General features: G+C 30.7%; 1 protein-coding gene across 2 annotated transcripts in view; it reads right to left on the bottom strand.

The window, feature by feature from the left end:
* LOC115034312 (eye-specific diacylglycerol kinase-like) overlaps positions 1–17,665 on the bottom strand; it is a 148,872-nt gene that overhangs the window by 78,571 nt on the left and 52,636 nt on the right. For both annotated transcript variants that reach the window (XM_029490885.1, XM_029490886.1), the window contains exon 4: positions 1,018–1,156. In XM_029490885.1, coding sequence (XP_029346745.1) covers positions 1,018–1,156 — 139 coding nt within the window. The remainder of the gene's footprint in view (positions 1–1,017; positions 1,157–17,665) is intronic.

The raw sequence follows: 17,665 nt of genomic DNA, 5'->3' as shown, positions 1-17,665 counted from the left end.
TTAAATATCTTTTTCAATCTTTGATCAATCAATTTTAATTTATTTTAAATGTCTATGTTATAAATAATAAGTCGTATTTATAAACAAATAAAATTCTAGTTGCATATTCATTAGTATGATAATTTATTGAAGCGCATATTTTAGATATTTTACTGTGTTCGAATATGCACATATTTATAAACATTTTTTTTTTTCATTCAAATATACGTTTTAATAATAACACATTGGTTTAGATCTAATAACCAACTTTATTATTTGTTCAAAACTACTTAGTTTCTTATGACAATAATGTAGGAAATAGTATTATATATACTGATATCATTAACTAAATGAAATAATCGGACTCGACTGTCAGCCAGAAAACGTCATGTCATTGCTCAGGAGCATCAACATGGAGAAATACATTTAAGAGACATACAAACAAAATAGTTATAAGTCATAAATTCCCCCCTATATTATTGTAATCAAATTATTACCACAAACTAATAAAATATAATGTATAAAGCTAATGGCCTCTGTCGTCAAAGCCATAAAAATCAATTAGAAAAAAAAAAGAAAAAACTAAATTAATTCTGTCTATAGGTAACCACATATTATTATTATTATTATACATTATACATTTATACCTACGCGTAGGCGTAGTTATTTGTTTTGGATACCTACCCATTTGGTTGACCGGAAATTATAATTTTTATTTACGGGTTTTGTTTATCCGTTATGTAGTTTAATAACACACAAAATCATAAAACAAAGGCAACCATGTGTGACGCGTTGTGATAAAACTTTTAAGGGACAGCATAATAATATTGTAATAGACATAAAAATGGTTTTAAAACGGCCCTGATCGGAATAATAACGAACGCGTTTACGATAGATGTATTATAATATTAGGTTTAGGTAGAATTTCGCCGAGCACAAATATTTACAACCATGTATACACAAGATACTATTCGTCCATGCGAAACATCTAAGACCACATTTATTATAATAATATTATATCAACGTATTTCAACTCACCGAGCACTCGGATTCGCCGATATAGCAGAAGTCCACGTTGTGGGACGTCACGGACCACAGGTGATCGTCGTTGGCGGCTTCCTCCGTCCAATCGGGCACAATCTTTAAGAGTTTATCGTTTCCATCGGTTCCGGTGGCTCTGTAACATTGCAAAATAGTCGACGATCAAATTCGGCTCATTAAACCGTATACCTAGTAATATTGTTATAATGTCATACACAGACAATTTCACGGAGACACGCTATTTTGACACGTGACTCGTTTTATTTGACAGGTTAGTATAGACAGCATGATAAGTATTATTTTTTACAAATACCAGACAATTATAATAATTTAATCGCGGGGTGGGCCACGGAGATTTCCATTTTTTCCCCGTAGAAACGATGTAGATTGCGCACGTTAAAATAATTGCATCTACCTATGCACGGACTCTTAATTAATGGATCTCGGTGAAATGGCTGCTGAGAGCCATTGATTCTGTAATTTATGTAGCATTGCTTCCGCCGGTGTAGGTACAGGTAGTTTTCAAACGACCTATCGATTCCGCCAGCTACCAATGTTTACTTGTGGTCATCCCGCGGTTACACTTTAAATTTATAAATTAATTGATAAGTACATTTACATTTGACTTATGTATTCAATGCTAAATATACCTTACGGCTTATCATGACGTATACGTTATACATTTATACCTAATCGTGTACACAATAATACAATATTACACAATTACTTCAAAATTGTATTATTTAAATACGCATGATATTAATTATTATTTATTGAAATTAAATATATTAATTACTCCACAATTGTTTAACATTTTTCAACGGCGGATAAATAGACATATAACTGAGTGTGAGGATTATATCGAGTGAAAAATTCAGTGTGACAGTGTGTTTAGACATCGGTGAAAAATTTATACTTTTTTTATTTCGTCATACGGAGGTTTTATTTTATTTACCCATTCCCTGAGCAACCGATTCCATCTCTACTAAAATTATAATATTTTAATGTGTGCATAATTTGTTAAAGCTTTGTCGCTCCTCTAAATAATTGTATACTCCCGCGGGGACAATGTTGTGTTATAACGTCACCGACACTCCTCGTGTGCTGTGGTATTGTACTTATATGTAGGAACACACAATGGTCAGGATATTAATTAGACACGTTTTACGAATGGAGAAATTCGCAGTAGTAGTCCACCACATTTTTCGTTAAAACGCACGCTATAATAATAATATAATAGAAGTAAGCTATTCGTTGGTAGTATTATGTGGACACAGCATTGCAACAGTATGCAAGTATAACTTATTATCTAAATTTCGGCCATACAACAAGCAATTTCTTCTGTCATAGGGGATGAATGCAATTTATCCATGTTATAAATATTATAATCAGAGGATCTTTTTACCGTATTGTTATGCAAAAGTCGTGTGTATATATTATATTAGGTATTTACTATTTTAGTATATTAAAATAATTTCAAAACGTATAGATCAATCCGTACTATTATAAATAGTCATGGTGGTAATTAAACTCGGCAAAAGTGGAATCGAAAACATTTGGATTATTAGCGAGTTGTTTAGGTCTTATTGTATAAGCGATACAATGTCCTGCAGTAATGGTAATTACAATATACAGTGTTATTAACTGTGAAACGTTGGAAGTCCATTACACGAATAATATAATGTTATAATTATTCTTAACGGGAAAGTTATTTTGAACTCGAGACTGAATGACGTCATAGAACTTCAATTGGCTCTCGGGGCAAAATAAAGGAGTTTTCGTATTTACAAATTCAGTTTGCCAAATTTTGCAAGCTTTTCATACTTTGAATGTATACCGACAAATAATGTTCCATAAACGAATTTTAAATTTATATAACATATAATACTCAGAACTATTGAAATGGAAATCTTATAATTTTTATAATTCAACTTTGCTAAAGAAAAATAGTTTTCGTGTTTAAGAGTCGAGTTGGTTGAATAATTTTTGGGAGCAAAAAGAATCAATTAAGGAATGAAACAATGAATGCAAATAAAAGTTAAAATACAAATGGTCCTTACATTTGATTATATTGGATGCATGATTTATTTTAGTTGCTATATATTTCATAATTTGGATGCTTATAATATATTTTTATGAAAACAACATATTACACAAGAACGTTAAACGCCACAGAATACGTTTATTGGAAGTGCTGAAGATAATGACATTTTTATTCTATAATTTTACAAAATACCAAAAATTTGGAGCATTCCTGTTGTGTGTATAGGTTTAATCGTAAGTCACACTCATGTGAAACAACATTTAGAACGCGACCTAGTCGAATAGCGGAAAATTATAGCCTATAGTATTTAGGGATTGATAATAGGAAATTGAAATTGGAACTGAATTTTATATCGTTAAAAATCGTCCGTTATGTAATATTACCGACCCGACCGTCCGCAATCATGTTAACGGCAGATGGACACGCGTAATCTAGATAGTTATGTCACCGCAGTGAAAGGAAAATTGTTTGTTGACTAGGTAGTTTACACCACCGTCCACCTTGGTTATATAGGTTAGATTTCACCGCCTGGTTAGACTCACGTTTCAATTCGTGGTTAAATAACGAAAAAAGCCATTTATAGTATTTACACGCAATATTGTGACAAGATAAAAATATTATTTCGAATATGCTAGCCTTAAAGTTAGGCTAAATGAAAAACTGTTAGACGTTCACTTAAACGATATGCTGTGTATAATATTTTTGTTATTTATTGCTTCAAAAAAAAAAACCTAGTTTATAATAGCTTATTGTGTCAAAATAAAAAAAGAGATTTTACATTTTGTTAATAATAGTAAGGTATATAATATTTTTTAAACGTAATCCGTTGGCGAAATATACATTCACTCCGGTAATTTTATATGAAAATTATTACCTCAGTTTTCATGGTAAATGTAAACTAGACAGGTTAATGTATTGAGAATAATATTATATTAGGGGTGCACAACTTAAACCTACCGTTTTAATTTGCCACACGAATCTAATCCTATTTAACGCAGTAAATGTATTTTAGTTAAAAATATATTATACGTATTTAAATTAGCCCAATATGCTATGGAGTAACACTGTACATATTTTATGGGGCAAATGTAAATTAGAAAATGTAATCATTATTATATGAGTAACAAACATATTTTACTTTTGATTAAAACATAAGGTTAAATTTTAGGAGCAGATTTATATAATTTTAATAATGATACAAGTTTCATACATTTCCATAATACGTTCTTTTTTAAATTATTAAGCTTGACCATAGCACTATGTAAAATAAATATATTATGCATTCAGGCTACATATATAGTAGTACAGACTAGTATTATGGCAGTACTTATAGCAGAAATAAGTGTAGTAATATAATTGTCACAGGTCTTAGTAGGTTAGTAGGTATTCAATGATTTCAATCGATAAAGGATTGTGCCTTTTCTCTTGAACCTGGATGAATTTAAATAATTTCATTTTGGATCTACAAAAACATGAAAATTCAATTTCTAAAATCAATTTTACTATACCTATATACTTACACTAGCTATTATTATTATTGTTTTTAACAATATTTCTATATTAAAATCGTTTTTTATAATAACTGTATTATAATTTTTTTTCACTATTAGTTTTTACTTATGACCGCCTACTTCTACATAAAAGGATTTTAAAAAAAAAAATGTTATTTTGTCGCAATTCCCTTTGACGTTCCTGTTAACCCTCAAATACAAAACCATCCACACATTTCAAGCCATATAATATATTGTCTTCGTATGATTGCTAAACCTCCTTGGTTGATCACTAATAACTTATTACACAAAGTACTCGAATTTAAAACCATAAATAATACCACTTCTATTTATTTTACTCTAGACTGTATATTCTAAAATGCAGCACCATCCTAACAGTCTTATCGTCCAACTTCATACCAAAACTAATCTGAGCAATTAAACTTAGTACCTAAAACCAGGTACAGCTGGAAATCTACTCGATGATTAACAAACTATTTCAATCTGTATAAATATAATTCACAATAGCTCATGTTTCGGTGTCCCTGCTGCGGACTCTTTTGTTACCACTTATCATATTATCGTCACGTGTTTATTAATGTTATACATTTTACTTACTGTACATATGATTTAGATTGTCAAGACAAAATTAGACGAATAAAAAAACTTCTACCAGTGATGTCAATAAATGTATAGATCTGATCAATTGTAATCTATTGTATATAAATACATATTATGATGTAAGTATACATAATTTTGCAATTTTGTTTATACAAAAAATAAATGTATGCAGATAATATTGTGTGTTTAAACATGTGCAGGGTGGCAAAACTTAAGTTTTCCAAGATGTGACTCTGAATATTTAAACCGAGCTTTTAAAGTATCAGTCAAGACATATAATATGCGTTGAACATGATTTATTTTGATAGCATACATTTTTCAGAGTCAATAGTTAAAAATTAAATAAAATACGTCATCAATATAATGATCACTCAAAATATGAGTACTTCATACAAATATAATGATGCATACAATATGAGCCATGTAGGTACTAGGTACCTACTACTTATACTAATAATTGTTAGTAGAACATACGACAGCTATATACTTGATATATTATACCTACGCAGTGTAACCCTTGACTTCATACTACACAGTTAAGTATATAATAATATGCAACATATCAATAACTTTGAACGACAACAAAAAAAACCGTTTCATGGTGCTATTACAACTAAGAATAGCTGATCGTGATAATTATACCGAGAATCCCTTGAATATAGAAGCAGCCAGTGTACAAAGTTCAAGTGTTTCATGCATAAAATTATATTGGTATTCATTATAGTTTTTATTTTTATTATGAGAATTAATTAATTCATTAATAATTACTGTGTATTCGATAGAAACCTCTGACTTTTTAAGTCGATCTAACCTTAAACCTACAACTCTGCACATACAATGGTCTCGAATTTTCGAGTTAACGCTCTTAAAATAACACATTTGAGACGGTTATAAAACAGGTGCCCGCAGCTTTCAAAATAAAATAAATAGCGGTTGTACGACGACGTACCTAGGTACCGTGCAGCAGACGAGCACACGGAAATAACGTAATAGAATCGGATGGAAAATAAGAGGTAGGTAGACAACCCAAAACGTCAAATCGGTATTTATGCTTAATGTTATTATAAATCTCCAAGGTTGGATGTTTTTTATCTCCCTCATCGAGACTGTAGCAGTTTAAGCGTTGTTTTGGAAACGACCGAAATGCTATATTATTATTATTATTATACACTGGTATACGGTCGTAGTTGTGGGTATAAAACCCCGGGACCGTACGTGTGGAGTTTGCAAAAACCGACCGTTTGCACTTTCGTGGTACCTACGTCGAAAAACATATGATGGTATATTGCTATGTTCAGTTAGAGGAGGAAAATAACATATATTAACCCCGTATAATAGTGGCATGTTTCTCGTGTATCCCCACTAGTTTCTCGCCTCTTCGAATATTGTAAATTGTAATACACAATAATATTGTGTATAGGATTCGTCGAAAAACATTATAATAATATGCATTGTTTATAATAATTTATTATTAACATATGTGTAGGTCTTAACAATAATATAAAATATTATAATATAACAATGACATTAATATTATATTATAATATTATTTATTAAAGTATCCGCGGGGTTGCCCTGAACTGCAATTATGTGGTTCACGTTTAGCTAAAGTTACCAATATAATAATATATAATGTTAAAAGTACATAATAATATAACATCATTCAATTTAAAAAAAAAAACTATAGCAATCTCTACTCAATATTTTTCCTGTACATACGAGGAAAATCTATGAACAATAAATATGTTTTTGTTAATAAGTAACTATGGCAATGAAAATGTCTATTTTGGAAAACCGGTTAGAAAAATAAAATATCTGTACCCAGCCCAAAAACATAAATCATTATTAGACCTGCAAATGGTGGATTAATTTTTTTTAAATAATTTTAGTTATTTTTAAAAATCTAAAGAATAACCATAATATAAATTGTGTTGTCACCCAATAAAATTAGTACGGTGAGTTATAGTACTTAACATATGGCTCAAGTGGTGTAGTTGTATAATATTGTAATTTTGGTGTGTTAGACCAAAATATTGTTTTCCTATAATATGGTTTAAATGAATTTGATTTAATTTATTTTTCAAGTTAAAAAAAAAAACTGCTATCATTTTATAGTATTCATATTACACATTTTTTACCGGCGATTGGATAAGGTGACCAATTTTATCACGATGAATAAAAACAATTGCATACAACAAATTGACGTATATTTTCTATCTCTGATAATAATCATAGGTAACATGATGGCAGTGTTTGGAAAGAACCACGTTCATGAACGCACGTTCACGCGTTCACGTTCATTTTTAGTGAACGATACGTGAACGTGAATGACGTTTATATTTTCAACGAACTTGATCGATTTTTAAGACGTTCAATTTATTTACCCTTTAATAAATATATTTATAAAATATACTAATTAATTATATTATGTTATATAAGTCTAAATAGTATTTTTATTTTTAGCTTGAGTTGTATATATGTTTATAGGCTTTTATATTAAAGGCTCGGTCAAACAGAATTCGGGCTGCCCGCGCGGGCACTGTAAAATAATACAAAGACCGCTTGCCCACCGCGGTCCGCGTACCCATAGGTAAACCATGGCGGACGAAAAGTCCGGGTACAAAAAGTCCGAAATGAAAAAAGTTGTACAAAAAGTCCGGATTCATTTTTTGATTGCTGGACAAAAAGTCAAGGACTGAACGTGAACGTGAACGAGTTCATTTTTTTAGTGAACGTTCCGAACACTGCATGATGGTAATTCGATCGGTGTCAACGAATAATAGATTTAGGTGGCAAATTAATGTCAGCGATTTTCTCGAATTATAGGTATACATTTTTCCGATCAATGTACTTCAATAACCGTCAGCTTTAATATATTATAATATTTTGATACAATATTATACGACATATTAAACGAAACGGCGCAATATAAATATTGTTCGACGTACTACCTATCACGGATTTAAGCGTTTTGCTGTCTACCTATAGTTCTGGGGTATTTATCACACTGCACACCTATAGGATTTACGAAGAGCAATCGTGGTGAATTATTAACATAATAATAATATTATGCGTGTATTAACCTAGATACACATATCGTTATATTTCGCGACTGTGCAAATTATTCGGATGTAATGTATACTGTACAGTGTACCTACATATGTACTTTGGATTTCCAGTCTCAGTATAGCCTGTAGTAAGTATAGACATGGAGTCAGTAAAATTAATTAGATCCAGACGATACAAAGGATGATCTAACTACCTACGGATTTGAATTTTAATACCGTCGAGACGTCATTTTAGATAAATAACTTTTATGTTGTCCGTGTAGGGAGAGGGAATTAAATATGCGATTTTTAATCCGATCAATAAAGCAAATAAGGCACTTAAATAAGAACAAAAACAGAAATTCCATCATTTGAAAAACACATTTAATACTGTTGCTCAAATTCAAAATAATTTGTTTTTACTTTTTAATTAATAATTTTGGCTCTTCAGTCATCTTAAGGTATCAAAAAAGATAGTGAACAAAATATGAGTTTTAATAATATTTAAATTATCTACAAAAAAGTTTTCTTCAGAGCTTTCTTCGTTGTTGGAAATAGGCACTTATTTTATAATGCTGGGTTGCTTGTACAATCAATATAAACATTACAATAATCAATAGTGAACTAGCTTATGCCCCCTCTTAAACAAGATTTAACGGTTCATGATTAGTTCATTATATTTTAGCGAACCCATTATGTGGTCTCAGATTTTCGGTTACGATTCTATATATCTTTTTTTCTATGTTCCTACTTCCAGCGTGTAAAATATTTTCCGTCAATTAATTCTCCAACATTGTACGATTATTATATACATGTTTTTTTGGGCGTGAATGAAAACATAAATAAATATCCTTAACAAACTTTCTTTTTTTTTATATATATTATATTGTTTGCAGTCACGATGAATTAATATTCACTTACACTTGAATGGCTCTACATTATGTAATTTTTTTTTACCTACCACCAAACGCAAACAACCCGCGTACGACCAAAGGGCTTATAAAACTGAACGAGTCATCGCCTCAAGTGCACAGTGTTCACTTTGACATTTTAGCCCTTGTGTCCGACCGTATTTTCTCCACCACGATAGGTATAACTCTGCCATGCAACGTTCCACCCCGCTATCGTTCGTTTGAAATTAATGCGGTCCCGAGAGTTTTCAAGACAGATATAGTTACTTATTTTGTTATTGACGCTTTCCCGTTTTTAATTGGTATTGATACGCAAACAAAAGTGTATAGGTATAGGTACTCACTTAATTACTGTTGTTCTACAAACACTCTGCATAATATTTTGAAAACACAAAATCAAAAACTTTACATAAGCCTGCAGGAGCCATGCCGGCCTGACTATTGTTTATATTTCGCTTGCACCAATTTTTACTTTCGGGTTATTTTTATTATTATTATTTTTTTTTTTTGTATCAGATACTGAGGATGATTGATCGTTTCACCATCTGTTTTCTCTTGTTGTCATGTTTTAACGTCATTAGTTTTTTTCTTTTTCTCGTTCTTCGCATTTCTTAATGGTGCATTTTTATTTGAACTCCGACGCGATGTCAGTTTGGACGGATATAACGTTACAATTATTGTTATTTTTACCGACTATATTTTATATACACATACCTATATAATATAAACTATAAAGTATAGTAAACAATAAAGCAAAATAGTGTATAGGTAAGGCAGGTACGCACAAAAATATATTTTTTGTAATCATTAATTACAATAATATAATATTAATTATTGTCTTAAATCTTTTAAAAACTCGTAAACAAATCGGGTGGGCTTGTACAATTTGGGATGTATTAAATAATGTTGTTTTTAAGTTCAACGTTCGTAGGAGCTGTGCTGCAACTTATGTCTGAGACTTGTCACCCTTTGAAATACTCGAATACCGTCTGCCACGTAACCCAGGATTTATCGAATTACATAATAATATATGTATCTGTATACCGTGAATGCGGTTGAATGTTATCACGACCAATATTTACCGAAATATTATTCTTGTTTACCATCAAGCGGATAAGCCATACGCAATAAATTATCACCGTAATCCGTATACGTTTAGTTGTATTATCCCATTAGAGTTAAACGATGTCGACGTGATATTTGTATACACGCTGAAGTTTTAATTAATTATATTATAGCTAGGACTCAATGAAAACATGAATTTAGACAGTTTGACTTTTATAACATGATTCAGCCAAGAATCACATGAGCCTAAAATACGAGTTTTAACTCATGTTTAGCAGAAGGCATATTACATTTTAAATGTACATTCACTAATTCCCATGAATAGATAACGTAAATTCTGTTAAATTTACACTTATTACACTTATAATCTCAAAAGAGTTGTAGTATAATATTAATATGTTATAATCAAATTATTGTCTCAATAAAGTGCATAGGGTTTCATATCACACAGCAAAGTATAACAGTATTTTTTGAATAAATATTTTTTAATTTATAAATTGACTTTACCAATACATTAAATTAAAATAAACTTTTTATAAAAATGTACCTACCAACATATTAAATAATATAATATAATATGACGAGATTAGATCGAACCACGGAGTACCTATTTACAACAATTATCTCCAGTTAACAATTTTACACTCAAAACTATAAAGTTAACTATTATGTAGGTACACATTTTATGGTTATCAAGTTATGTCACGTATTTAAGTATTTTATATATGGGGCGGAATGAAGAGATATTGGAATTTCATCAATTTATTTTTTTAAGATTATGTGATTTTGGGTTACTAAAAAGGTTAACAATTTTAGTATAAGATATATAATATATATTATATAGATTTAAAATTAAACAAAAACAATATATATAAGTGCTTAAAAGGGTATTGTTTAAATTTATTTATTAAACTTTTAAAAAAGCAACAGCCTAACTTAACATAATCTAACTTTCAAATTTAATTTGGTGAAAAAAAAACTCAATAAATTATCATATATTTATATATAACATTTGAAACAGTTATAGTTTAATTGTGAGCCATAATGAATATAATACAGTAGAAAATAAATATATAATAGGTGCATTTTAAGACTGCATATTTTATTACTTCAGCCAGTACTAAAATACCTACTTATTATTATAAATGTATTTATAAATTAATTTAAATATTTAATTTTGTTTAGAACTGTCGACAATTTTCACAAGGGGCTTAACTACGTTCCACTGGTCTCTATAGGATTCTCATGACAGGTAACCGTAGTTTATATTATTTATCTCCTTATCGGCTTAACTATATGATACCTTATTTAACCTATTCAACGATCCGAAAAATGAAGTTATAAATAAACTAAATTGTATTCCATTCGTCATGTGGCTGTATACTAATATTTACGTCGTTGAGAGAAACACATGGATCGCATAATATATCGCAATAAAGATAGGTTGGTGTCTCTCTATCCCGGTCACTTGGTCACGATCACCTCCACGTGATTACTGCGAGTCGTTCATACTTCTCATTCCGAAATGTCGAGTTGACAATTCAAAGTGCGGTTTCATTATGCGCACTTAAGAATTCTAAGTATGATATTTATGATATCAGTCATTCAGTGCCCTATTGTTGGTTCCATTGTAAAATAAATTATATATATATATCACTGTAATCGAATTATGGTCACGCGCGTTCAGTGGCAGAACACACGCGAAAATAATGCGTTTAATAAAATAAAATACGTCTAAACGGATCAGTCAGTAAAAATCGAGCAGTATCCACGTGTATAGTAATAAACCAATAATTAATGTTACTGAAAATTTAATAATTCAGTTAATGGTTAGATATGTTTTCTAAGATATTAAAAATAGGTTCTTATACAGGAAATTTATAACGGTCGTTATGTTGCTAAAAATATCCAACCAATTGCAGATAATATAATATTATTATTATATTTCTAGGAATTTGATCCTGCAGGTTTAAAGATTTAATTAAATTATAATGTATTTATAATTCAATAATTTGCTTACTACCTACTAAAAAATAGAACAAAACCCCGTCAACACTTGATAAATGGAGATGATATGCATAATATTATCCATTTTTGCATAACCAATTACAAATTGAAATTCTGAGCGTTATTATCATTTATCCGCCATTCTGCTGAAACGGCAATTTCATTTTTAAAAATACCTAGTTTGATATAATTATGCAGTACGCAATGACTATAAAAAGTATCAAGCATTACAATAGTACCTGCGTTACTACGTCATATTTTAGAAACATTCATTAAATCGTTGTATAATACATAATTTATAACGTAAAACAACATTATTACGATACAATTCGACGCTATTATTTGTACCGTTGACGAGAAAATGTATAAATACATGGGTATGATTTAGTTTGAAATAAGTAAAATAATGGAGTAAAAACATTTGGATATTTTGAGAAAAATAAGACTGTAATAGGATACATGAATACTTCGCCATACAGCGACAACTGAGAAAAAAACAATTAAATGAAATGGTTTTCATCTTGTAAGATTGAGTAATAAATACTTCAGGGTCGTAACTCGATAGTTTTAAAATGATTAAATATTTATATAAAAAAGCGAGTCGGTCTAAAAAATATACAAAATAATAAAAATAAAAGTATTTCATTCAAGTAATTATATATACAAGTAACGATAAAATAAAATAAAATTGTAAAAGGCAAATATTTATTATACTATGTATTATAGTAGGTACGATAGCGCTTATAAATAAAGAACCGACACAAGTCGTTTAGATAGCTCTAATTGATCGAAAGGCAGTCCAAAAAAATAAAATCTTATTGAATAGAAACGCAAGGGATTCGTTCTTAAATAGGAACGATGTGACATAATAATAATTCGTACGCCATATGACAATATGTTATTATATTGTTCACTTATTACGTCTTATAAAGAGTAACCCATAGTACAAATGTAACGCGTGCACAGTGCATTTATGATTTTTCAAAAAATAATATTTCACTGTTATCAACTGATACCTGTAGTTAGCCAACTAGGTAGTATAGTTTACCCTACGACTTAATAAATAGTCACCCAACGCCGAAAACTATATGTCTCTATGCTTGTAACAATATTATAATTATAAAGATAGGTACAATATTATACTCTATGATAATAATCAATGAATATTAACTGAAGACTGGATAACGAAATCAATTACTTTCAGAATAGCGTGCCTATTTATTTAGCCATGGGTACGCTACATGGCCGAAAAAAAATAATATAGTACAGCATATTTTTGTGTAGCAGGACACTTCGAGTGAATTTGTTTTTATCATATGAATCATTTTTTAGATGATGTTTCTATAAAAACAATCCTCCGCCGTGCTTATGCTTGATTAATTGTTATTTGTTAACTAGTTCAATTATATTTTATCTAATTCATATCCACTAAAAATCCAGGTATGACACATTACGGGATTATACTTTAATCCAGAAGTTAACTTTTTTTAATAAAATTTATTTTTCTAGGTGTGTAAAGTGTAAACACATAAATACAGTGATAAGTATATGATTAACGTTATTAATATTATGTCTCTTTAATATAGACGTCCGTTTTTATCACACTTTCCAATCGGTTTTTACTGACGGGTAATGGTCAGGATCTAACCAAGGTTAGGTAATTACAAATTTATACTTCACAAAGTTATTAATTATTAAAACAATCACCATCACATCAATACAATTAATTATACGAGTAAATAATACCAACAGTTTCTGTAGAAGCGTAAGCATATATATATCTGTCTATCACCGTGAATGATGTATGTCACATAATGACATGCGTTTCACCTTGACGGCCCTCCCTTGGTTCGTAATAATTCTAGGAAAACGGGCGATGACGCAATGTGTATGGTCGGGAACGATGAGTATCACAAATAAATAATAATATACGTGTACAGGACTCGTCCCGCTGAATTTTCGTCACACTTCAGAGCTCCACTAAATAATTAATAACACGCACTTGTGGAGGACGAAGAGAAAACAATTTGATCGAGAAAACCGAATGTAAGCATACCTTATACCTTAGACGAAGCATATTATAAGGCCGGCGGGGTTGGGTAGTGCAGTTCTTGGAAATTTGCGTCACAGATGATTCACCAAGCATGCTCGTCCCCCTTTTTTCTTGAATAATCTAGTCATTCAAAATCTGATTTTTGAAATTTTTATATATATACATCAAGATTATATTTTCAAATTCTTGAGATGTTTTTTACTACTTAAAGAGTGTGGAGATACGAATTTCTGTTTTTAAAACGAGAACACCCCTTTTCTCATAATTTTTCTGAAATTTTTCACATATCAGAATCAAAATTTGTCCGTTAAATTTTGAGTTCTTCAACTTTATGTCCGAAGGTTAGAAAGTCTATGGTAATGGATTTATAATATATGTTACGTTACTATGTTGATTTGAAAATTGTGGTTATTAATATTAATAATTTGTGAAAATGGGCTAAGTATAATAAATACTAAGGTCCATGACTGCAAAACGGACTTGCGAAAATGGCCGACGACGACGACCGCGTTCACGACTGAATACCACGGTCGAAGCGGAATATTCTGTGCCACGGTCGAGGCCACCACCGTTCGTTTGGTTTACGCTGTTTGCTATCTGGTGACAGCGATAATTTATGTTGGTCAGCAGTCACAAATCACAATGAACACTGACCGTTTCATCTCGTCCAATTCGCAACGTTTCTCCATCGCACCACCGTCGGGAGTGAGTAAAGCGTCGAATGCAGTGAACAGACGTTATTTCGGCGAACACAGTGTTGTGTACGGATATTGTCGATTCTCGTCTTCGCTTCCGGTTAGGTCACCATACTTACGAGTCGAGGAAGTTACGAGAAAACTACGAGAAAAGGAGATATGGTAAGGTAGGTACCCCAGCGAATTGGCCAGTCACTTATGTAGGTACTTGTGTATATTATTTGCAGGTTCCTCGTACTATGACACCTCAACGACTATTAATTATAATTTTATGTTTATCGAACACACATTAAAAATAAGTATTGATATGACTCTGGGTGTTATTAAAAATAGTGAAGCTGTTGTGAGTTTCAACCAACACCAGTATTTGGAGAACACTATTCAAACCATTATATTGTTTAACAATAATGAATATTAAAATAGCAATAAACATATTTTTTTATTATTTCAACTTATTAGTATAGTCAATTTAAATATTATTATCTTGTTAATATAAAACCTTTTTATAGGTATTGAAGGTTATACTAAAGGTATTTTAGCAATTATATTTTGTTCATTTTGACCATGATTTGAGTTAGAATTTGGTAGTTTCGATCTGGAGTAAACATAATTACGTAATATGGTCGCCTCATTTTTACCAACGGTCCAATTTAATTAAATTTTTTATCAAGATTCGAGTCCAAACATAAGGTTAATCGTTTACAAATGCAAAACCTGTCGAATAAATCTTGGCTATTCCTTAGCATATAATCATCAGTTACAAATTGTCAACCGCACATGTAATACCTACCTATAGTGATTACCTATGTAAGTTTGTAAAATCTGAACAATAAAACCTTTATACTTATTAGAATAGTAAGTTGCGTGATCGCTATAAGTCATTAAATGTCGAAAGCAATCAATTGTAATAACGTTCCATATAGGCTTACTTAAAAATGTCTATAACGAGAACTTCAATAAATGCATAATTTAAGTATAACTACGGGGTTGAACGTGCTTAAAAATGTACAATGTATATTCATACAATGGCAGGGGGATGTATTATTTATGGCTATACTTAAGTACCATTAACAAAATGGAAAAAATAGGAAAAAGAAAATACGAACCTTCAGTCGTGAAATTTCACTTTTTCAATTATATTACATCCATTCCGGCCATCGCGCTTATATACGTAAACAATTTTTATAATACTACTTAAGGCAGACTTGATAGTATTATATTGTTTGTCTCGTGTATAGAAACTTTCGTCTAGACTTACGTCATAATATACCAATTATTTCAATCTCGTGTAGTCACTTACCATATCGTGTGCCAGACTATATTATATTTTACTGCGTACATATCAATGCAGTAATAACAGCGGTAATATATGCGATATACGCGTACAAATATATACATACAGTCGAGAGACTCCGGGGACCCGAGACCACCGTCTCTAGTACGCCGCAACTTCCCTAGTTCCCTGACCGAAGCCCCGCAACCGCCATTATTCGTGACGAGTGAAATACGGACTGTCGATGGGAGATAACTAGCTGGTACCTATCCGACTTCTGAAGTCTGACAACATCGCGTTCTATTTATGCGTATTTATACAGCTTCGGCATTACTATAATAATAATAATAATAATAACAACAACAGTAATTATTATTATTATTATTATACACTGTCATGAGCGATTATGTGTGGCGGTAATAATCGATTTCGTCGTGAACTCGGTGAACGTGGGTATGGTGCCGCGCATGTATTCCGCACGAACGAGACGACGGCACACACATGTCGGAAAATCGAGTTTTTCGTTTTTCGCCGCTCAATTGATAAATATTTTACATGGCCGCCATCATTATAATGTACTCGTATATACTATTCATCCGATCGATATAGTACAAGTTGAGGTTAGTGCAAGTTCAGAGATAGGTTCCCCGTAAGACAAAGCTGTGTTGAAACTTATCTATGGATAATATCATGTGATTTAATAGTTACTTATATTATGTTATAATCTTTTCTTTAAAACTATTGTGCCGGTTACCTAATTGCTAACTTAGATAATACAAATAATATTCTTATCTAGATGAATTCAATCTAAATCACCCTGAGTATAATCGTAATTTCTCATGAATAATATCTATATTGTTTTATTAAACATTTTCTATCAGAAGACTATAAACTGAATCGGTACAAGTACACCCATTTACCACATAGGTCATAAGCTTTTGAAACGTCATATTACAGAAAAAATAATTAAAAACCTTAAAATCACGATTCTTCTAAGTCGAGTTTTGTTATTTCTTCGCAATTCCAAAATTAACTATTTAACATTTAATGTATTATTATGGTTTAAGGCAAATACGTTACCCTAAGTATTCAAATGATCTCTAAAATTAAGAAAATATAATAAAAGTTGGTTTATGATTTTTTATATTCGTTTATAAAAATAAAATGTATTTATCTTTAGGTATCTATAACTAGATTATTTTATATACAGTTATCAGCATGACATTTTAGTTATTTATTCTCAACAGAGTCCATACGATTCATGTCAACCAAAAACAGTGTTATTTTTTTTTACCAGGCATTTAACAATCAGGGGCGTAATTACGAGGGGCGGGATAGATCCCCCCCCATGAGCTGTATTTATATATTGTCTTATACTCTTATACCTACAAATAGTTCAAATACAAACTTATAAATTATTACGAAACTAGAAAAAAAAT

Source organism: Acyrthosiphon pisum, chromosome A2 (genome assembly GCF_005508785.2).
Source record: "Acyrthosiphon pisum isolate AL4f chromosome A2, pea_aphid_22Mar2018_4r6ur, whole genome shotgun sequence".
Taxonomy (NCBI): domain Eukaryota; kingdom Metazoa; phylum Arthropoda; class Insecta; order Hemiptera; family Aphididae; genus Acyrthosiphon; species Acyrthosiphon pisum.
The sequence above is the reverse complement of the archived record's forward strand: the minus strand, read 5'-3'. Positions and strand labels throughout refer to the sequence as shown.